At 38.7% G+C, this 23,610-nt stretch overlaps 1 protein-coding gene across 1 annotated transcript; it reads left to right on the top strand.

Annotated features, from left to right (window-relative positions):
• Window positions 1-278: 278 nt before the first annotated feature.
• Window positions 279-7,865, top strand: SOST (sclerostin). The gene is made up of 2 exons (XM_049799658.1): window positions 279-3,026; window positions 5,929-7,865. Exons 1-2 carry the CDS (start codon window positions 2,810-2,812, stop codon window positions 6,348-6,350), a joined length of 639 nt encoding a protein of 212 aa, XP_049655615.1. The 5' UTR covers window positions 279-2,809; the 3' UTR covers window positions 6,351-7,865.
• The last annotated feature ends 15,745 nt before the right edge of the window (window positions 7,866-23,610 follow it).

Below are 23,610 nucleotides of genomic sequence, written 5' to 3'. Positions count from 1 at the left end.
ATTACTGTAAATGTGGTTCTCTGTAGTAGGCCTACTACTTGACAATGATAGCTTTTGGAAATATTGTCTAGGCAGACATTACATGAAAAGAAATTAACAGAAACTGAGCTTTGATAGATGCATATAATTCTGAAGGCATTTAAATAGGGGAGTGAATCGGTAGCAATGGTTCAGTGATTACCAGTACTCAATTTTTTTCTGCTCTGCTGTTCTGCTTTTCAGCTGCACTCCATTGTGCCACAAGCTGTGATGTCACTTTGGACAAGGTCACTATTGGTGAATACCAATACAAGGTGGTATTCCTATCTGACAAAACCAATACCAAGTTAAAAATCTTTGTTTAGTTCCTGGTCAGCCTACCCAACTTCTTCAGTTAACTAAAAAACCAAAACAAAACCCCATACCTTTTTATTCCTTTGAGGGCCATTAGAAGATCGCAAGTCAGTATTTCCAAAGAAAAGAAAAAACAGCGGTATTGTAAGGCCTGAAAGCAAAGCTTGAGATCGTTGTACGCAATATCAAGTATAACATAATCATGGTAGTCTAGCCTGTTCTTTGAAGGAAAAAAACCCCAACCCCTAAATAAACCAACTGATCAACCAACCAACCAACCAAAATCTGCAAGGAAGGTGGTTGCACAGCTTTCCAAGCTGGTGTCTGTCTTTTCTTCAGAATCATTTTTATTTGGTTGGCAATCATATGATCCCCCTGTGAAGTTGTGTATCCCTTGCTGTTGACTAGATTTCACCTGTATGTCTAAGACAAAAATAGACTTACTCATAAGTGGGAAAAATTATGCTTGGAAAAATGTTTGCAATGGCTGAGTGTTTGGGTTTCCTGTATTTGTGAGACGATCATTAACTGCTTTGAGTAAAGCAGGCAGTTATTAATGAAAGATAGTGCTGCTGCTGCTGATGATTATAGGGAAAAAGGAATCAGCACATCTGAGGCAACTTATGTGGCAACAGCCCGTATTGAAGAATAATATCCTGACTGACTGTGGAGAAGAAAAAAAATTTGTAAAAAGAAAATAGTAAGTTGTAGCCCTCCATAAAAACAGAATAATTTCTGAGATGATAGGATGCATAAGATGTGGGTTGGAGGAAAGGAGGAAGGGGAACAGACAGTAAGGGCACACAGTTGTATGCAACACAATGCATGGTTGCTTTTAGAGATTCTTGGAAAGGAGGGCTCTTCTGAGAATGCTAATCTCTATAATTTTGGGCAGAGAGAAAGGGTAGGAGAGAAAGCATGTCGTAATATATTTCGGATGCTATTATTTTAGGAAAGGACCATTGTACAGAGCAGGTATGCTAAAGCTCATCAAACTAGTGCATCTGCTGTGTGTGTCTGTATAAGGCTGAAGATGCAAAATGTCCTCAGGTCATTGCTGTTGTTTAAATCTATTATTTATCATCAAGGTCACACCAAGGGAGAATACACCTCCACTTTAAATTTGGTGACATCTGTTTTCTGTGCCAGGTCAGGGGAATTGTCAGAATGGAATGCAAGCCTTCGGTAATGAGTCTTGCAGTAGTAAGGAAAAGTCAGACAGTGAATCACTTTTTAATCTCTTCTACGTGAAATATTTTCATGAGGATGTATGCAACAAACATTGCAGTAACACACATGGATGTCCCTCTACTGCTTTAAGCAAACATTTTGCTTTCAGTGGCTATGATGAGCTCAGTGTAGTATCTAACCTTACTAAAAGCTGAGATGCTTTCTGATTGATGTATTTAGCCTGACATCATTTGCAAATAACTTGAAAGTGTATGTGGTCTTGAGACAAAGAAATGATGCAGCTATCACCACTAGAATACTATAGAGGAGATTTTAAAACATGACACATTAATACATCTCAGGCATCGGTGCCCTAGACATAAGGTCATCAATTCTCTCTGTTGGTTGCATCATGAATGGAAATCAGTCTGGTCATGTTCTTGTGTTTAAAATAAGCAAATGTCCTATATTCAACACTTGCACAGAATGTCAGCAGAAGTAGTAGTATGCAGTGTATTTAAAGCAAACATGAATGCTTTTTTTTTAAGCGATACAAAGGTGAGAAAGAGCACAACAAAAAGCATGATGTACAACATCCTGGCTGTTTACCCTAACTAACATATTCCAAGTAGCTTTTTTTTTAATGAAAACTAAACAAAACAACTTCTCATTTTGAAAAGAAGTTCTTTCCAGTTTCTTCTGGTACATTTGTGAAATAAAATGTGGAGTTCCTTGTTTTGTAAAGGAAAAAAAAAGCTACACCCCACCACCACCCAGTCATTTTCTTGCAGAGAGTGAAAAGTGTAACTACTGAGCTACAGTTTCTAGATTTGCTTACTTTATTACGGGGGGGTGGGGGGTGTGCAGGGAGTGGCTCAGGGAGGAAGAACAGTAAAAATACAAAGTCTGAAAAACCTTTGGAAAAGACAATAACCAAAGATTCAAATATGGAGGTAGAAGCAAGTTTTAATTCTACCATTGTCAGAAAAAACTGCAGAAAGACTTGTCAGGTTGCAATTCATCCTAGTCTTGTCGATCACTATCGTTGCCAGCCATAAAAATGAAGCACATATGAGAAGTTTTTACATAGAAGGTGTAGAATATTGTCACTAACCCACTCCCACACACCCATTTTATTTCACACTGACAAAAGCTGAGATGAATGAGTTGTTGTCTGGCCCTTCCCACTTTGTATAGTCATTGGCTGGCTTGGTTCTAAAAAGGATTTAAAAAAGGGGAATAATGTGCCTTTGCCTGGGATCTGAGACTGTCAGGGTGCTGAAAAGCTAATCTGTGAGCTGCCACCATGCAGATCGCTTGGGCTGTGTACTCTGTCTGTGTCTTAATACAAATTGCATTTCGATCTGTGGAAGGGTGGCAAATGTTTAAAAATGATGCCACAGAAATCATTCCTGAGATCACTGAAAATACAGAAACACCGATGGAGCAGGCTTTCAGCAACAACACAATGAACCAGGCAAAGCATGGAGGAAGACACATACAACAAGCTCCAGACCCTAACGGTAAGAAAAATAACATCATTATTACTGTTTTGGACCTAACAGGCAGTTTGTAAAAGAATACTTGTTACCATATATGTTTATTTATTAAAAACTTCAGGTGTGGAGCTAACACTGTAAAGTGATACAGAGTTACAGCTACTGTTGAAGTATCAATGTAAATGTTAGAAGGGATATACAGGAGTTTACTGATGAAAAATGTGGTCTATCTGTTGAACAATCCTCAGGTACTACAACATGCATTCCTACTCTGCCCAGCTGCTCCCTGCAGACACAAATCCAATACATAAAACCTGTAGAAGATATTACTTAAATTTCTCTGTGTTTTGTGCTTGCAAGCAGTGTGAGGAAATACCACAAATGATCTCTCTTTCTCTGATGTTAAGATGGGGCAATGGGTTGACAGTGAAGATAATAATATAAATTCTTAATATTAAGAAAGAGTCACACTAGTGATGTCTAAGATCACACAGCAAAAATGGCACATGGAGGTTGCATTCAGCTAGATGAAAGAAGCGTGCTGCTCGCTGCCCTGTGCCAACAGCCAGCTTTTCAGCCAGATTCCAGCAGCCAAAAAAGCTGTTATGAACAGTTAAAGCAGTCCCCAGGGGAATTCATGCCCAAAGGAATTGAGGGAACTTTATTTTGCAGAAGTGTGCAAGCTTGGAATCAGTTTGGCTACTTTACAGCACTGACATACTTCATAAGATATTGTTACTGCGTTTGGCCAAATGTCTACCATTAGCAATGATGCAAAACACAAGCTTTGTGAGCAGAGATGGAAGATGGGTAGTTAGCACCAAACAGAGAAAGGTAGTTTTAAAGAAGTGTTCTTCACTTGCCCGGCAAACAGGGCGAACTTGGTCCTCCGGACTGACGCATTTGGCTACCAAATGCACATAGCAACAAGTCAAACTTACACTTTCCACTATTGTGCATTGCAGATCTGAGTTAGCCGCCTTTCTCTGGGGACAACTGGAAGGGAATTATGTTTTCCTGCTGCAGCTGTCAGTTAAGGTGTTTAAAACCATAGCATTAACAATATTTAAAAAAAAAAAAAAAAAGAATGGTTTTGAGAGTGCAACTTTATATGGGTCTTAAATCCCTAAAAGTGGGAGCACTCTGCTTCTCCAAGGCAGCCTCACCAACCACCAGGTCAAGGCAGGTTGGTTTTGTTGTTACATCTGAATACCTTCATTTTTTAGCCTCTTACTACTCTGACATCAACTGGGGGGAATCTGTACCTCTCATATGTGCATATTTTTTGAAGTGGAAAGGACATTTACTTAAGAAAGAGAGAGTGAAGGAGACTGGACAGTTATTCAAGATATGCAATGGTGTTGCATACTTATTTTAACATCTTTAACACAAGGAATCAAAATGATAATCCAAAGTGGCCAGACCTTCCCAGGACACGTGGAACCAGACCATGAATAATTTTGCAGTACATGGAACCTGCACACATACAGAACAGGAAATATATGCACAGAAAATAAACCTATATAGCTGAGGCAAATTACTGTATATTTAACTGTATCTGCCTATGTGCTACAGTAGTACAATACACCTGATTCAGACCATTATTTACATAGACAGACATAATTTTCTTAAATGCTTAGGGAACTTGGTGGGATTAGTCTAAGTGCACATGGAGTTTAGTTGTCAGCATTTTTGTCACAATATTATGACATGGATCGTTTCATTTCATTAATGCAGTCCTTAAAACTTCTAAAAAATGAAATCTTGCTAGCTGTACTTTGATCAATATAAACCTGAGCACTAAAAATCATGTTTCTGTACTTCACAGGAAAAGCAAAAATTAAAATGTCTGTGCAAATATTGTTCTATCACTAATGACTCAGGGTCAGAATTCTCTTCTGATGTACTAAGGAGGGAACCACCTTGTGCACAGCAAGGAGAATGGGCCTAACAGACACAGCCTTCTGTTTGTAATCTGACCTTCAAGGATTTCCACCCCAAGTAGCATTCCTGAGTTAAAACTATCCTTTTGACTGAGAGGAACATTAAAATGTGTTTATCTAGATGAAGGTCTTTGATAAACACCTTCAAAAATCAAATTCTGTGTCTTCCAAACAAGTCAATTAGCCAAGCGTGTCACTTGGCAAAAGAGACACCTTTGGAAAAAGTCTGTTCCTAGAGTTGGAAAGTTTTTCTAAATCCTTAATGCTAAAAAATCTTGTATTTCTTAATGTTTCATTTGCCTATAGCTATCCATTGAGAAGAAGGGGGGAAAAAAACACAGTTAAGGTTCCTAAGCAGCCAGAATATGCCTCTAGCTGTTTGAAGGAAATTATGTGGGACATGTGGGATTATCACAGAGAGCAGTAAACTTGGAAAATCTAATGCCTGAAGAGTGGCAATTCCTTAGCACTGTTGTTACCTGCTATTTCCCTAACCTGGAACACATAATGCTGGTTAAAAATCACTTAAGTAACACTTTCTTTGTTGCAAAAGAATTTAAATCTGGAGTCAACCTCTGAAGTCAATAGAGTTAAACTAGAGCAATGGGAGAAGGTTTTACCCACAGGTAAATGAAGCCAGGAGAATCCCATCAAAATTTCCCATGAAGTAACTGCTGCTGCTGGGGTTACACTTCAGAAGCTCCCCTGCCCACCTGCACAACCCTGACATGGAATTTACCTAGTGGCAAGAGAAGGATTTTATTCATCAATTTGTACACTGTTATTCAAGAGTCTCATAACTAGAGTAACCCCAACTATTTAGAAGCTGCATGAATGAGTCTTTGGAGATACTCTTCCCAAAATCTGCCATTCAAGCTGTCCTGCTTGTATCTAGCTCAGAGCTAGATATCTGCTACAGAAACAAAAAGTGCTTTCTCAAGGATGGTGAGGAAAGCAGTAACTAATGTGTTTCTTTTTTGCAGATGCTTCTGGCTTTAGCTGCAGAGAAATGCGAACCACCCGCTATGTCACAGAGGGGCCTTGCCGTAGCATCAAGCCTGTCAAGGAACTGGTCTGCTCTGGTCAGTGTGTCCCCTCGCATCTCCTTCCCAACTCTATTGGTAGAGGGAAGTGGTGGCGTCAGAATGCCCTGGATTATCGCTGCATTCCTGCTCATACTCGCATGCAGCGCATCCAGATGGCTTGTCCCGAGGAAGAGACTCGGACTTACAAATTCCGAGCTGTCACATCCTGCAAATGCAAGCGCTACACTCGCTACCACAACCAGTCTGAGCTGAAGGACTTTGGAAAGGAAACTGTCAGGCCTCAGAAGAACAAGAAGCCCCGTCTCTCCAGAGCCAGGAGCAGCAAATCTAACCAGCATGAGTTAGAAAATGCTTATTAGAAGGTGGCTCTGAGTGATACAGCCTAGCAGCTCTGGATATTTTACAAAACATCAAATGGCACTCACAGGCCACGGCATGATGTTCTGACTGCAGTAGGTTCTAATTCCTTCTGCTAAGCTGGGTCAAAGGCTCACATAGTCAAAAATCTATCAGATTATAGCAGTTATGGTCTGATAAGAGAATGAGATAAACCAAGCTGGAGGTAGCAACACCTAAATTCAGTCTGAGAGGAGAGGTACACCTTGGAGATTCATGTGAAGTCATGTGGCTTGTACAAGTAGAAAGGCAGAAGAAAGTGAAGCTGCTATGGTGGCAATCACACTTTGTTAGAAGTCATTCTAACTCACTTTATGTGAAAAGAACACTGAGATCCTTTCCCCAATTTTGTAAGTGCCATGATGCAGGACAAGCATGCAATTAGGGAAGTACCTGGAGAGTTACCACTCTCTGAATGACTTGTAGAAAGTTAGTGATAGCAGGGATTTCAACAGTTATGGTGACTGAAGTCAAATTGTTTGGAAATTAACATCCTGTCAGATGTCCTCATGCCCCAGTTGTTTCCTCTAAAACACAAAACATGACATTTATGTTGTCAAAACAAAAGTGAAAGTGTGATAAATCTATTTCGTACTTTTAATTAAAAGACTGTAGGATCAACAGATTCAAAACTGAGATTTGAAAACTAAAACCATATTTAGTTTAGGGACAATGATTTGTTTTAGGAACAGTTAAAAAAATTCTAAGTGGAGCAGATTTATGAAATGGATGCTCCTCTCAAACCAGATAACCTCACTGATGTTTGTCCTGTAAACAGCTAACGATGTGCATAATTTAACATAAAAGGTACTGATTATGCCTTATTTCCTAGAACACAATTGACTTTAGTATCAGCTTAGATATCTCAACGTACATTTTCTGTTCTGTAGAGTTTGGATTATCTGGCCACACACTTCGTAGCGCTGACTGTGCAAGCCAGCGGAACAGTAAGGGAGTAAGGTGATGGTTCTGCATTAAAAGTGAGCCTCTGCTAATTTTAAAGTCATGATTTCCTCTAGAAAAGTCTTTGGTATGTGCAACTTTGGTAAGTCTTTAGTTTGACAGCGACTTTCCTTTACTTAGCTTGTCAACATTCAGACTAATGTTTGTGTTTTACATTAAAGAATATTGTTAGAAAGTGAATTGTCACATGCTGTATATATCCTGTAGAAATGCTAAGCCTAGTATCAGATGAACACAGTTTGGGATGAAAACAGTTCCTCACTGTTCTTATTTTCTATGTAGAGTTTATGCTGAAATCATATAAACCATGGAAATTTGTGATGTTGATCGATTTTGCAATTATTTTATGCGGGACCAGAACCTAGAGAGAAAACGTATTGTTTCAGAGAGTGAATTACGTATTTATTTTTTTCTCAGAAATTATTTATGCAATGTTTTTCCTTGTAGAGAATGAAAAGTAATACTGCTTTAAAAATATTAGTCTGTTATTTTTAATTTTAAATACATTGTTAATAAAGTAGAAACAATGATTAATTATAGGAAGACTCATTGATTTTCAGCTATGTTATAAAGCTGATTTGCTGCAAAGCCATTGAATTAGAACAGTCAGGGTGTTGACTCCAATTTCTGTGATAGAGAGTGTCAAGGTCCTTAATTCTCAATCAATAACCCACATATCTCTAAAGAAGCTCCATCCTGGAGCTTCTTGCTCCAATGCATGACATTTCTCATGGAAAAAGTCTTCCTGGGCAGATGTGGCGCTCAGAACTTCCCCTGAGGGAGAAAAACTCAGCCAATTTCAGTTTCCCTCCTACTCCCAGTGACATTTCCCAATTCGTATGTTCACAACCTGATAAAGCCACGAAAGAAAACAAGAAGTCTGTGAACTGCCAGTCAAGATTTCTTGATTGAAATCTGATTGCTTCAGATTTCTCTCGTTGGAAAAAAAGTGTGTAATCCCCTTGCAAGTGCTGCCAAGCAACAGTTAAACTTTTTAAACAATTTGATATTGTAGACCTATGCTTGTTTTCATTTATAAGGCCACGTTCTTTAAGAAACAAAAACATTTTCCAATGAAGTCAAGGAAATCTGGGCTTGGACTGCACATAGTGTGCAGGTCTTTCAATACAGCTGTAAAGATTAACAGCTTTTTCAAGACAGCCAGTAGATAAAGTGTCCTATCACTACTATTATTTGATACCTCATATAGAAACCTAATACAAACAGTTGTCATACCTGTGACAACGTTTTCCAGACTTATCTTTGACTTTATGAATTTGGCACTTGGGGCTTAATTTTCAGAAATCAGCATGAACACTTGCAAGTGCTTCTTAAATAAGAAAAGAAGTTCAGTTCCTCTGCAAAGCTATTCCACAGTCTCACTGGCATCTAAAGTTATTGGAATGTTAATTTTAAAATGTTGACTGTGATAAGCCAGTGAAAGAGACTTACTCTACTTTATCTGAGACTTCATGCTGGATTCCAGGCAGTTCAGAAATATAGGGCCTGCTGCAGGTGAACCAGTAATATCTTTCTCCCAAATATTTCACCTTAAAGATATCCTCTTCCAAAAAAAACCCCAGTCCTTCCACACAATTCTCTTCTACCAAAAGTGCAAAAGTTTCCTGCTGCTAAGCTGCCATTCAGAATCTTGCAGTTTTCTGACTTACAATGTAATGATTGGTTCTTTGCATGTTAGAAAAGCTCTTAAAAGAATACCAATAGACAGGCAGTCCTGAGGCACTCTACACTACTATATTTCCTCTCAACACCCATCCTGTTTACAGTTGCTTCTCTACTGGTTTCTTACCACACGTTAAAAGTGGATTAGATGAGCAGTCTGCAGATATGTTTAGTCTTCTGTAATCTTACTCCTGAAACAGTCCCGTCTAACCACCTCTTTTGCAATTTATATTATCAGGAGAGGAACAAGAAATAGTAGTATTCTGCAAACAGCTGGAAAACCCAAAATGTGGGATGTTTCACAGAGGTAGACTGCTATGTTTCCCCCACCCCCACGTGGGTTCTTTTCAAACTGAGCATTTGGGTTGGTTTGTTTATTTATTTATTTATTTTCACACACTCTCTTTTTTTTTAATTTCTAATAAAGGTGTACATGATTATAGCCTCACATTAGTACATATTACTTACAGCTGTTAATAGGGTTCTAGAACAAGACAAATTTAGAGAGTGACTTACTGGTCTAATAATCTGTGTCGGTGTTTGCTGAAAGCATTATTTATGACTCAAGGGACATGTTGTACATCGAAGATGCCATCTCTAACTGGGGGTTTGAGAATGAGCATCTGCTGGAAATTTCAGTTTGTCTTTCACACCAAATCCATACACTTCCAGTCCTTTCCAAAGAAAAAAGCTTGATACCATACACAGAGGAAATAAGTGAAAACAGAGCAATTTTATAGATTGTCCTTACATCAATGAAACATTACTGGACACAAGACATACATGGGACAGGCTCTTTCAGAGTAACAAATACTCCAAAGGGGCTTTGTAATGGGCAGAGAACTGCTGCGCACTCCCTTTACAGAAGCATTAAATAGTTTTTCTTCAGGACTATAAACTTTTCAGGCAAGAATAAATTTCTTCATTGTAATTTTTGCAATAAAATAGCACAATGGTATGTAATTTAAGTGCTCCTGAACTATAAGTAGTAACAGGTCACTGAATTTACCTTCACTTGGCTGGAGACAGGTGCCTGTCAGCTACTGAACAACTGTCATAATGGGTAGTTCTCAGAAAAAAAAAATCAAGTCTATTTTTTCAGGCAGGATTCATGATTTCTCCAAATCAACTTTGAACATTCATTTGTCCCCCATTTTTATTTCCAACTTGTGTAGACAACGAATCACGGTGCATTCTCTACAATATGCTCACTGACTTACAATAGTCTGTGTGCCTACTTTATTTCTTTTTCTGGCAAAAATACAATTCTGCTATCATTCAGTGAAAGATAAATTTACAGGCAGCAGAAACAGCCTGCTGGTATCCACAAAGTCCCAAAGATTTTGCATGAGGTTCAACTTTTTAATTATAAAGAACATAACTTCATCCAGTGAGGCCCTAGGTCCAGAAAACATGTTATGCATGCGTTCTGCAAATGTGGTTGAGAAAGTCAGTATTGTGAAATACGGAAGGAATAAACATGTATTTTTTTAGCCATATGACATCAACTTATAATTAGCTTGTTTCACTCAAATTAGTACAGTATATGGGCGCACAGAACAACTTTTCTATAGTAAACAGGCTCAAAAGTCTTAAATTAACATAGAACACATTTATATGTAGCTTGAGTTTGGATTGAACATACTGTGCAGCTGTAACCTGAAATTTGAATAAACTGAAACTCCCCTTAATAGGCAAGTAAAGGAAGTCCCCCTTTAAAATAACTCACAGTTTAAAATAAAGCCAGTATAGGCTGCAGAACTTGCAACAAACACAGCTGATGTTACTCAGTTACACAAAACAGTACAACTGCTCCCGTTTCAGAGTCATCAAAGGACAATTCTGCACAAAGTATTCTCCAGTTATATGCAAAGGGGTGGACATTTCTCTTCTGTTCCCAGAATTGTGGGAACAGTTTTTACTCTGAATGTCAGAGAGTTGTAACATCAAGCTGCAGTGTTTCATGGACAAGGTTCATGATGCCTTGTCGTCTTTTTATTGAATTAGAAATATGGTGCTTTTCTCTATGTTTTGATGCAAAAATTATTTTTTTTTCTCACTAGAGTAAAATAAACATACTGTGCCTGAAGCCCAAAGGAAAGGAAGTAATGATTCTTCTGTTTCCGTTAACCATTCCTGACACTTTATCATGGACTAGCTATTTCTTTCCATCCTAAAAGCTCTCAGTGCTCTTTTATAAGGACAAGTTATTAATCTGAAAAGAGGATAATAAAACTAATCACTAAAACCTGAGTAGAGGTAAAACTCATCAGCACAAGCCCTGCTAATTCTGAAGTAAAAGTATAAGGAACACAAAGACAATCATCAAAACATTCTCACCTCTACTGCATCACAAAGTATGGCTAAATTGAACACTGCCGGGGATGGGGCATCCACACCTTCTCTGGGCAACCTGTTCCAGTGCCTCACCACCCTCACAGAACTTCTTCCTTACACCTAATCTAAATCTACCCTCTTTCAGTTTAAAGCCATTACCCCTTGTCCTATCACTACATGCCCTTGTAAAAAATCCCTTTCGGCTTTCCTGTAGGCCCCTTTTAAGTGCTGGAAGGCCACTACAAGGTCTCCCTGGAGCCTTCTCTTCTCCAGGCTGAACAACCCCAACTCTGTCAGCCTGTCCTCATACGGGAGGTGGTCCAGCCCCCTGACCATCTTTGTGGGCTCCTCTGGACTCGCTCCAACAGGTCCATGTCTTTCTGGTGTTGGGGGCCCCAGAGCGGAACACAGTACTGCAGGTGGGGTCTCACGAGAGCAGAGTAGAAGGGGAGAACCACCTCCCTTGACCTGGAGGGGTCACGCTTCTTTTGATGCAGACCAGGGTGCAATTGGCTTTCTGGGCTGCAAGCACCCATTGCTGGCTCATACTCAGTTTTTCATCCACCAGTACCCCCAAGTCCTTCTCCACAGGTCTGCTCTCAAACCCTTCATCCCCCAGCCTGTATTGATACTGGGGGTTGCCCCAACCCATGTGCAGGACCTTGTGCTTGGCCTTGTTGAACTTCATGAGGTTTGCATGGGCCCAACTCTCAAGCCTGTCAAGGTCCCTCTGGACGGCATCCCTTCCCTCTAGAGTATCAGCCACACCACTCAGCTTGGTGTCATTTTGAACACTTTAGTATCTATGCTTGTAATCCATCCCAGCCCTGCTTCTCCCTGGTGCTACCAGGGCCTGACTGGTTCACACTGATGCCATGAACACCCATTTTAGCCATCCCAGGTGAGGCAGTGTGTGATGTGAATCACTTTTTTGCCACATATTGGCTACTCGGATTCTAACTGATACAGGTGGGGCTGTCATGACACTTCAGCACTAGCCCTTTAGACTGAAATCGTTCCTTTCTTATGAATTTGTACAGCACTCAGTATGTGGAAACATTGGCCTGTGCTTGGTGTCCATAAGGGTAATACCATCATTTTCATCTCAAAGGGAAGCAGCCCCAACTCCTTGACTGAGTTACAAGTCCAAAGTCATGCATCTTCCTACTGAAGACTGCCACATCAGGCTGTTTGTAGCATCAGTCTTCAGACTCAAGCTTTCCTGTTCATGGCTTTCCAGGCAATTTAAATATACTCTCAAACCAAGAAATAAAAGTGTATTTATTTTGTGGTTATCAAGTCCCTAAATTAAACAGAGATCTTTATCACTTCACCAACAGTTTAATGCTTGTGGCATGAGGTTATTTCAATGTCTTAAGAAAACAGCTCAGCTCTGGCTAAATAAATAAGTGATGTCATTCCTCATTCAGGCTACCAGATTCTTTGGTGTAAAAACTTCCCTTAGGAGAGGCCTTGGGACATAGTGGCTCCTCTGAGACTATTTACATCTGTCAGATTCTCTAATCTCTTCTTCCTTCCTTCCTTCCTCCTGTCTATTTCCTTCCCTTTCACTATAAAATGGCCAGTATTTAACTCTAATGCTTCCAGTCTGCACAACATGCTTTTAGAATTGGGTGGTTGTTGGTTTGTTTTGGTGTTTTTTTTTATAACCAGAAATAAGGCTTAATTGAAGGTAATTACTCTCCCATTTGGATGGTTTTGCTATTTGCAGGGCCTTATTTTTTTCTAGTCAAATTAGCAGGAGAAGTCAGTTTTAAAAGTGATAGTTTTCTTCTAAAATTGTTCTTCAGATTAAGGGTGGTGCTCAGAACCAGAAACTTTTCACTCATGATGAATTTCTACATGTCTAGAAACAAAAGTAGCACTATCAGAAAATCATTATTGAGGGGAAAGAGAGGACAGACAATTGCATAGACTTCCAATGAACTGAGAAAATGCATGTGAAATTTCAGCCTGCTCATTAGTATGGGCCTCTGAATAAGTTAATGTTCAAATCAGAGGTGTCTGGGCTCCTCCTAGGAGCCAAAAATAGGCCCAGTCATTTTAAAAGACACTTTTTTCTAGAACTAGTTTTGTCATTAACATCGCTAATATGGCATCATGAGCTAACAATGAGTCATAATGATTATTCTTTGGGCTTGCACTTACAACAAGAACAGAACAATAGTACTTCATGGAGTGAAAAGAGTTAATAAATGCAAACATTCAATGGCGCATAGTTCAGTGACAGGAATTAGTGAATAGGATATCCTTACTGGGAAAACTGGCATAATTTCAGAATTTAAGCATCATATCCTCAAACATGTCCCTTTCTTCTAGTTGGAAATGCTGTCTGTCTAGAATTTAAGGATTTTAGCTAGTTTTTCATTATTTTGGGATGCCTGGAACCTCAAAGTGGCTATCAGATGTGTATGCAACTGATTTGTAGCATAGTCTGAACAGTCTGCATATGAGCAATAAACTCAGTCCATGACCAATTTACTTTTAAGCTACATAGCTCTCAAATATGTAATTCTGTCTTGGTCAGCAGTACCATCACACTATATTTACTGAAATACATCACCACTATTTTGAAGTACATGTTACAGACGTTATAGCCAGTGACTTTGAACTTACTTGTATTTCTTGGCAAACAGTGAAAATATAACTTTTAATATATATAGAATGCTCTGCTATTTAGAAGGCAAATAGAAGGCCCAAAAGCAGTGGACGTGCCACATCTCTAAGGGCATTCACGTAAAACCCCCTAACTTGTTATAGAAAGTTTATGGGTGGTCTTTGGGGCAATGGTAGGTATACTAAAAACATACTTGGAACTGGCTGTTCAGTGAGACCTCACACGCAAGTCTGATGAGAAGCTGGTCCATGAATTTTTTTGTTTTTTAAAAACAAAACATAACTGAGAAGAAAATCATATCCAAGTGAAAACTGCAACCAATATGGGTTTCAGTGGAACTGTACTGATTTTTGACATTTGGATCCTAAGACAATATTTAAAGGACAATCACCTGGATTACATTTATGCAGTTTAAAAAAAGAGATCTTTCTACTTATGAAAGGCCAAAAAAGCCATACTAATAAGCAAAAAGAAACACATTTAGCAGTAATAATGCAACCCTTGACGATTTAAAATGAGTTAACATTCAAGAAATTCACTTAGAAAAAAAAAATTCAGAGAATTTCTTGAGTCGTGGGCTATGAACACCTAGACTTTGGGGACTACTTCAAAGGCAGGGATGGTCTGGAATCTGACTGAGAAAAATGACCCTATATCAAATATGTTCACTACGCATGAAAGTACACCTCCACTGGAAACTTCCAGGTGTCTGCAAATTTAAAAAGCTTGAAAAAGCTTTCTTCTGATTACTTAGGTATCAAAAAAATCTCAAATATAATTACAACATGTTCCCTAATAAAATTTTAAAATCTTGCAAAATGCTTCATCAGTGAGGGACTCTTTGAACCATTATTCCATAGTTGCCAAAGAGAAGCCTTTCTTGTTACAGCTACGCTTAACCTTCTCCATGCTAGCTTACATTGTCACTCCCTTCATATCAGAAATATGGTGGAGAATCACATTTTAAATTCAGTGTTCTTGAAAATCTTCTGTTGTACTCTCAGAACCTTTCTACTCACACTCTGTTCTTTCTAGTTTACAAAATGGACTTCTGTGCAGTTCACAGGATGTATAGGGTAAGCAAGACCCGTGTTCTTAAGAAGACAAAAGCTGTCTGTTAGAGTCATCTGTATGTCTGCATGCTGCACTCCTGGAGAGATAGCTTTCTCAGTACCAGTGAATGTAGAATTAGTGATGGTTTGCAGAATCAAGCATCAACCATTTTAGTCTGGTTACATACATAGGCATGAGTAACATCTCTTGAGAGCCAAAACTGAGAATTCTCAGTAACATTTAATCTCTAAAAAATAATCCTGACATACATAGCAGGTAAGAATATTTGGATTTAAGACTTAAGCTTAATTACCTCTCAGAATATAAATAAACAAGGATTAAATTGTCAGTTGGTTTAAGCTGAGCTCTCTCCTTTGACTTCATTTCAATTACATTTTTTGCAAACAGTTGAGGACAAGGCCTAGTACACAGTTTACCTTAAAAAACTCATGCATATCCTTTTGGATATACTTTGTAGTAAATCAGCACATAGCAGTGTTATTTCAAAATATTTTTACTCAGATGTGATATTAAACTCTATACAGGTACCAGATAGGAAGTTTCTTTAGTCTTTTTTTTATTATTATACTAGTAAATACAGCTCTCTTCCTTAACATGGTCGGTATTTTACATTTTAATTTTCAGCAGGAAAAGAGTGTAGACATTTTCTGACATATTTTTCTGATTGTAACTGCAGGAAGAAAATTATAACATGCTTTCCTACCCACAGTTAAGAATCACAGAGAATGTGAGGATATTAAAAGGTGTATCAACAACCATAAAATGGATCTATGCTTTCTAACTGAGGAAAAAAGGAAAAAAGAAAAAAAAGACAACTAAAATTGAACCTGCTGGCCTGATTCATTTGACTGTTTCTAAAGAAAAGAAGAAAGAGCACCTGATCATGCTTTGGTTGACAAGCTGAACAATCTGTTATTGCCTTACAGGAGTGCATTGAATAAATGTATTTTAAATTCTAAATAATACAGCAGTGTGATTTATCCTTAGACTGAAAAAAAAAAACCAACCAAAAAACCCAACCCATATGTACAGTGTTGCTATGTATTCTTTTTCATTCTGTCACACACATCAATATGTTGCCACTGTTAAATTTAATTCTAGTCAGGTAGACAAATTTCAAAGGACTAAAACCAGCTGGAACATAAACATGGCTAAAGTTCTAGTCATGGAGGTCATAGCAGTCATCTGTTACAAATAACAGATATTTAAAGCAGTCCCTTCACTGTAGATAAATTATACTAAATGCAAGACATGGTAAAATATAGTCAGCAGGTACATTGTAAAATCTTTCAGGCTGCAAGCTCTTCATGTATGGAACTAAATAATCCCAGACCAGTGAAGGCAGTTAGGACTGTACAGTATAAATATAAAATAACAGAATAAAATAACAAAAGAAAAGCAGGTTAAACATTCTGGCACTTCCAAGAAAAAACAAAGCCTCACATTGTGAAAGGCACTTCGTGCCCTTAGAGAGGGTATTTTGTGCTGCTACCAACTTGAGGCCTTTACAAGATTTAATTGTAGAGTAAGTTGAATCAGGAGACTGACACTGGAAGGAGAGAAGATGTAGTTAGCATCTACTTTTTTTTTTTCCCGAGAACATAAAATTTTTTGCTTGCTATTTAATTACATGGGAGAAGGTTTGCTTTTTTATAGTGCTTTTTTTTTTTTTTTTTTTTTGCATTTAAGAATACTGGAAAGTGTTTTTAACAACTGTGAAAGTGATTAAGCTGTGTATGTATTTCTAAAAGACCCTCTTTGTTTGTGTAAGTGCCATGGTGACTTCGGAAAGGCTGCCGCTCTAAGCGAAGTAATTATTTAGCTGCCACTTTCTTCTCACTCTTTTCTTTATATCACAATACTGGGTTTTTGCATTCTCTACTGTAGATCTCATTTCATTTTTCATGCAGTGACTGACTCCAAGCCTCCTTAGTCAGCCATTGTATTTTTCCTATTGGAAATGCATATCTTGATGTGCTATCTCATTGCTGCTTTTTGAAAATGCTCAGACACAAAACTCATGGTAGCTGCCAAGGCTTCCACACATATGGCTCTTCCTGTGTTTCCTGGCAGCTACCTCAGACTGCACAGATACACGTGGTTTAGTTCATATCTGCTATATATTTATGGAAAAGTAAAGTCTACACATCTGTTAAAGTTAATTTGGAAAAATTCCCTGATTTCAGAATGCACAAGGTGCATAACTAGGGAAGACAAAACAGGTGAATTACCAAGTTCCAATACTGCAGGAGGCATTGCTGCAGGAATAGGATGTACAAGGCAGTCCCTAGTCACTAACACCTGCTCTCCTGGCATGTGAGTGCCACGCCTAAATCATTGCTTAAAATCTACTGTTAAGCATCATGGACCAGATTCCCCTTTATATTCTGCCAAGGTAAAACGACATCAAAATAAGGTTCCTCTCCTTATGGCAAAAACTGACTTCATGATAATCGGGCTCTTTTTCATTTGTATGCGTATGTACACATAAAGGCGTGCGCACATGATTTTTTACCATTTTTGCAAATGCAAGAAATAGGCCTCTGTAGGAAATACTGTACTATATCATAATTCTATTATATGGATGTGCTGGTTTTGGCTGGGATAGAGTTAATTTTCATCACAGTAGATAGTATGGGGCTATGTTTTGGATATGTGCTGAAAACAGTGTTGATAACACAGGGATGTTTTTGTTATTGCTGAGCAGTCCTTGCACAGAGTCAAGGGCTGTTCTGCTTCTCACCCCACCCCACCAGCAAGGAGGCTGGGGGGACACAAGAAGTTGGGAGGGGACACAGCTCACCCCAACTGACCCAAGGGATATTCCAGACCATATGACATCATGCTCAGTATGTAAAGCTGGGGGAAGGAGAAGGAAGTGGGGGGACATTCAGAGTTATGGCGTTTTGTCTTCCCAAGTAACCATTACACAGTACTCCTGCTTTCCTGGAGATGGCTGCACACCTGCTTGCCAATGGGAAGTAGTAAATTAATTTCTTGGTTTGCTTTGTTTGCATGCACAGCTTTTGCTTTACCTGTTAAACTACCTTTATCTCAGCCCATGAGTTTTCTCATTTCTGCCCTTCTGATTCTCTCCCCTGTCCCACTGTGAGGGAGGTGAGGGAGCGGCTGTGTGGGCCTTAGTTGCTGGCTGGGGTTAAACCACAACAATGGAAATGCACGTGAAAAGTAGAAAAGAAGCTGTTAGATATTCACTTTCAAAAGTGGATCAGGATTTCCAGATCAGTATCACACCCCAGATTCCTGAGAGGTGGCTGTCAGCGTGAGCCACCTGGCTAGGAGCTGCAGGAGCATAACGGCGAGTAATGTTTGTGGCCCATGCTACTCTCAGAGCCTTTGAGGCTAAATGCAGGAAAGAAAGCTCGTCTACCAAATCTTCAAATCAGGCCTCTCGATGCTTTTAATTTTTCATCATCTCTGACATTCTTTACTCTGACTCTTTACTCTTTGCATAATCAAAATGACCAATCACAACATTTTAAAATGAGCTTTTCTCACATACTATTCATGGGAACTTCAGGCCTTATAAACAAATAAGTGGCTGACAACAGACTTTCAAACATAACAATAAGTTTAGGTAATATCCCAGGAAGATGGAAATTTTATGCTCCATAAAATTAATGATCTAGTGAGAGGCCTGAAGCTATATATCAGGTCCTCACAAGAAAAGAAAAGGGCACACGTATGTTAATTTTGAACTTAACATATGGCTTGAAGAAGACCTACAGTGAATCATGTAATAATTTAAAATGTATAAACTTCCAGTTCAGAATATCTCTTTTTGACTACAGAAGCCAAGTTAAGTAAGTCAGATCAAATCCTCCGAGGAACAATATTTTCCAGGGGTTGCAAAACGTCGTAGCATTTACTCTGCTGGAATTGCCTAGTGGCTTGTCACTACTGCTTGCAGCAGCCCTGCTTCTCCCTGGTGCTACCAGGGCCTGACTGGTTCACACTGATGCCATGAACACCCATTTTAGCCATCCCAGGTGAGGCAGTGTGTGATGTGAATCACTTTTTTGCCACATATTGGCTACTCGGATTCTAACTGATACAGGTGGGGCTGTCATGACACTTCAGCACTAGCACAGTACCCCAAGCCCTTCTCCACAGGGCTGCTCTCAATCTACTCATCACCCAGCCTGTATTTGTGCTTCGGATTGCCCCGACCCACATGCAGGTCCTTGTACTTGGCCTTGTTTAACTTCATGAGAATCTCTGTCCATAGAAATACTCAAAACCTGAGTGGACACAGACCTGGGCAACCTTCTCTGGCTGACTCTGCCTGAGCAATGTGGTTGGACTAGATGGCTTCAAGAGATTCTTTCCAACCTCAACAATTCTGTGATACTGTGACTGTGTTTTGAGCAGATAGTTTGCTTGCGTCATGACTGTTTTTCTCCTCTTTGGGACAAAACTGGGAAGCTCTAGGACCTACAGTGCTAATTCAAAGAATTTCCCTTAACTCACATGGTTAACACCAATGTTATTTTAAGACCACTTCAGTTCTTTGCCAGTCCTTTGTACAGCATTCTAAACTCACTGAAACATAAAGCTTGAAGAGAGTCTCCTGGTCCATTTTAAATAATAATGATTAATAAATATTATGTACAGCACTGAGGGTTTATTTACTGCTTTATGCAGCAAATGCAGACAAAAATCATCACAATCTGTATTAGCTAACCAAATTAGCTCAGCATGCTATTCTTACACAACTTAAAATTCAAAAGGAACTCTAAAAAGAAAACTTAGGCTTCATTAGGCAAGTAAGCTGGTGAGAAATTGGGTATGTATTAAATTCTGAGTAATTGAGCAGTATATAAACATAATTAGCTCCAGGTAGCACATACATAAAGGATATAGATATGAAAGATATAAACAAAAGTAGAATAGGATAAATGCATTCCAATTGTGGGGCAATGGATATTTTTAAGTAAGGAAAGCACTGGAATATTGGCAAGTCAAATCAGAAAAGCTGAAATGGGGTGGGAGTTAGTTCCCTGCCCCGAGTTCATTCTGTTCAGCTGACCAAACCCTTGAGTCCTGTGTACGCTTGGTGTTTTGTATCCTAAATTACAATATCTGGCAAGAAAAAAAAAAATAATCATTTTTGCCTTTGATCCTCAGTTAAAGCAGACTGAGAAAATCCCATTATAATTGGTTAACAGTTCACAGGGCTAAAATTGTTGTTGTAGCACAATCTGTGGGAACAACACAGCAGAAACATTTCCTGCAGAAAGAATGCTGAAGTTTAATTACTACACAACGCATGAGAGAGGATTTCAATTTTTAGGGCCCTGTGTTCAGGCAGTTACTAGGTAGCCAGCTTGTACTGGAATATTGATGCTTTAGCCTAATCTCTGCTGTGCCAGAGAACAGTGGAGGGGCCTCATTCTCATGATGGGGTAGAAGGAATGCTACACATTTCTTAGGTCTTATCATCGTGTACATTGCTATGCCAGGCAGTTTAATTAATAACTGTCAACATCTTGTCATTTATCATTACCAAAACGGGAGGTGAGGACCCTTCATATGCGTGCTGTACAAATAAATTAAAGTTGTCTCAACCACTCTCATGGGTTTGCTGCTGTCAGTCACTCGTGTTGTCCTTCCTACAGTTCAAAGACTTGCATCTTATCTTGCTCTCAGGGCTGAGCAGCTATTTATATAATGTAAAAGAAAAACATATGCACATGCAAGCCTGGTGGATAATCAACCTCAGTCAATACTGTTGTGGAGAGTTCAATTACTGAGTTCATGATAAGACACTTACTACTAGATTTGAAATGTACATCAAGGAAGAATGTTCCAGGATCACAGACATGTATAGAAATGGGTCCTTGAGATAGTGGCAAAATGCTGCAGTCAGATGATGTCAATATAAGCTTTTCACAGACTTCAGATGTCATTAGAGCAATATCTTATTTTCATATCATATAGCTAAATACTAAGTAGTTCAGTATATGTAAATTGTTCACCTTTCTTTGAAATCAGATTATCATTCTGCACATGCCTTAAGAATACTCAGAATGGCTCTGGATACTAGACAGGATTTCATTTCTAACAGTCAAGCAGAAAAAATTCCTCTCTGTGAATGCTTTGATTCTTGGTAGCTTTTTACAGGAAAGATCAATTCCAACTGAAATGAGAAGGTGGACATAGCTAGAGTAGTAGGGTGAGTAACACACTTCCAAACACAATCCATTTTGGTAAATAAACTGTTCATTAGAGGTACTGCTCTATCTTCAGGGGCACACTATGCCAGGGGCTGTACACAAAGAAACAAGAGCCCCACAGATCCTATTATTTAAGATAAAAAACAATAAACTAAACTCTGTTTACTCTGTACAATAAACTGAATTGTGAGAAACGTTCATGTTAATTTGTGGATGCAGAGAGAGCTTCCTGCGCCTGTTGAAGACAAAAAAATGGAATGTCTCTGTTTTGTTTTTGGAGGTGTGTTTGACTGACTCTGAAGGAGCTGCATCATTCTTAGCTATTGAAGGCCAGTAGGAAGTACTGGATTCCTGCAAGGACTGCCAGAACCTTCCTTGCAGAAGGAGGGTGCTGACTACCTTTAAAGAATCATATTAAGCTGTGACTTACTAAAGTACTTATTATAGCCAATAGCATGATTCAGGTCACAGTTTCACTTTCACCAGGAAAATAATTAAACAAATTGTGGGATATGGCAGTTTGGACATACTGAGTGTCCTAGCTCTGTTCCTTGAACTGCTTTCATGTGGGGGGTGACCCTAACTGCAGAAGAGTGTGTAGCACTGGATAATATCTGTTTCTCACGGACAAATGATACATTACATTAAGATTTCATGAAGCGAACATGATCAAACAGACCCTAGCATACAGATAAGTGCAAACAAGAAAATCCTGCACCAAAGCTTGTGAATTTCCCATATTTTAAATGTCAGAGGGACAAAAAGTGACAGGCATAAGACAGACCAAAAAGAAAGAGACCTTTCACATGCCATCCTTAGCAGAAGCCCAAGGTAGACCTAGTACTCAGAGGCCAAATTACTGAACTGTGAGACCATTTTAATAATGTGATATGGTAGTAATTCTGGCCCCTTCTGGCCACAGTAAATTGCCCTGTTTGGAGGGAGCCAAGCTGAAATAGCATGTTGCACATGCATCAGGAAATGATCTCATAATATATGAGGCCTCAGTCTGTAGGTGATAAGTAAGGGCCCGACAAATTAATCTCATCAGCTGCATTCATCTTTGGATGCGACTCTGTGCCAGGCCACAATGTGTGGGCTGGAGTCTATTTTTTTCATTTGTCTAACTTAAACAGGTAGTTTGAATTGCTATGATACAAATGTTCTATTCTGTGCTGTCTGCATCCTAGATTGTTCTTACTGAAATGGAAAGAAGTATCATGTCATATTTTACAGACAGAGAGACAATTTATTATGCTGACAGCTTGCTTTTGTCAATATATTTTAAATTACACATTCTGTAAATCTAATGAAGTGAATTTATGGTTTTCCTTAGTCTTTTCCTCTTTAACGGCAAGCATCTTTGTTAATAATTGTAATTTAGTTATTATGCCATTCAGAATGCACTAGGGTCTACAGTCTATCTTTTAATTACATTCTTCACTATATTATTAAGTCCTTGGAGGATCAGAAATCACATCTAAGTGAAATGGAAAGAAAGAGTTGCCTTAGGCTCAGGATTGGAATTTAGGAGATGGTATGCTATTAAAAAAAAAAAAGGAAAAAAATAGCACATTAATTTATAGTGAACAACCCCACCCTCCATTTTAAAGAAGCAGATTTATTTTTCCAACATGTCAGTGAATTTTGCTGTTATATGAATGTTTTGGCAGGAGAAAGAACAATATCTTTACAACACTCTTCCTTTTTTCCCTGACACACAGAGTGACACTACTGCAGACATAAGGAAGGCAGGCAAACCTTTAGTTGCCTGCAGTCTATCTTTCTGGTGTTCATTTTAGAGTTAGTGAAGAGAAAAATTTGGAGTTTTTCTCCAAACCTATTATTTGTTCTCAAAACGAACCATTTTTAGGAACATGAAGACTAAGTTTGTGTGCAGAGTCTTCAGACTCTTCAGATAAATTTATGAATACATGCTCAAGACTTGAAAAGACTAGACATTACTGTGAGAAATAACCATTTTACTGCAATAGCAGAGTCCTTTCTAATGAATCCTTGGCAGATGATAAAAAAACATGACAGTAACCAGAGAAGAATATCTGTAATATAATTAATTTTGCCAGCTCTGATTCTTTGTTATACAAACAGTAGCTAACAATATATTTAACAAGTCCTCCCCTAATGGTGGTTACACGATAGATGTAGCAAAAGTTAATTTTCAGTTTCTCTCTACTTTCTAGAAAAGGGAAATTACTCCCTTTGGATGAAATCTAAGGCATGCAGAGATGGAAGTACCAGCAGTGTATACAGGTAACAACATGTGAATATTTCTACTGTAAGATTCTATTTTTTTAGTTTCTTGTATCTTTT

This window comes from Accipiter gentilis, chromosome 5, assembly GCF_929443795.1.
Source record: "Accipiter gentilis chromosome 5, bAccGen1.1, whole genome shotgun sequence".
Classification (NCBI taxonomy): Eukaryota; Metazoa; Chordata; class Aves; order Accipitriformes; family Accipitridae; genus Astur; species Astur gentilis.
Note: the sequence above shows the minus strand (reverse complement) of the source record. Positions and strands in the feature narration are given on the sequence as shown.

Bases quoted from the DNA above. Each gene is read 5' to 3' on its own strand.
- SOST (XM_049799658.1), top strand. From the start codon at position 2,810: ATGCAGATCGCTTGGGCTGTGTACTCTGTCTGTGTCTTAATACAAATT. The intron at 3,027-5,928 runs GTAAGAAAAATA...TCTTTTTTGCAG, and splicing joins ACAAGCTCCAGACCCTAACG to ATGCTTCTGGCTTTAGCTGC.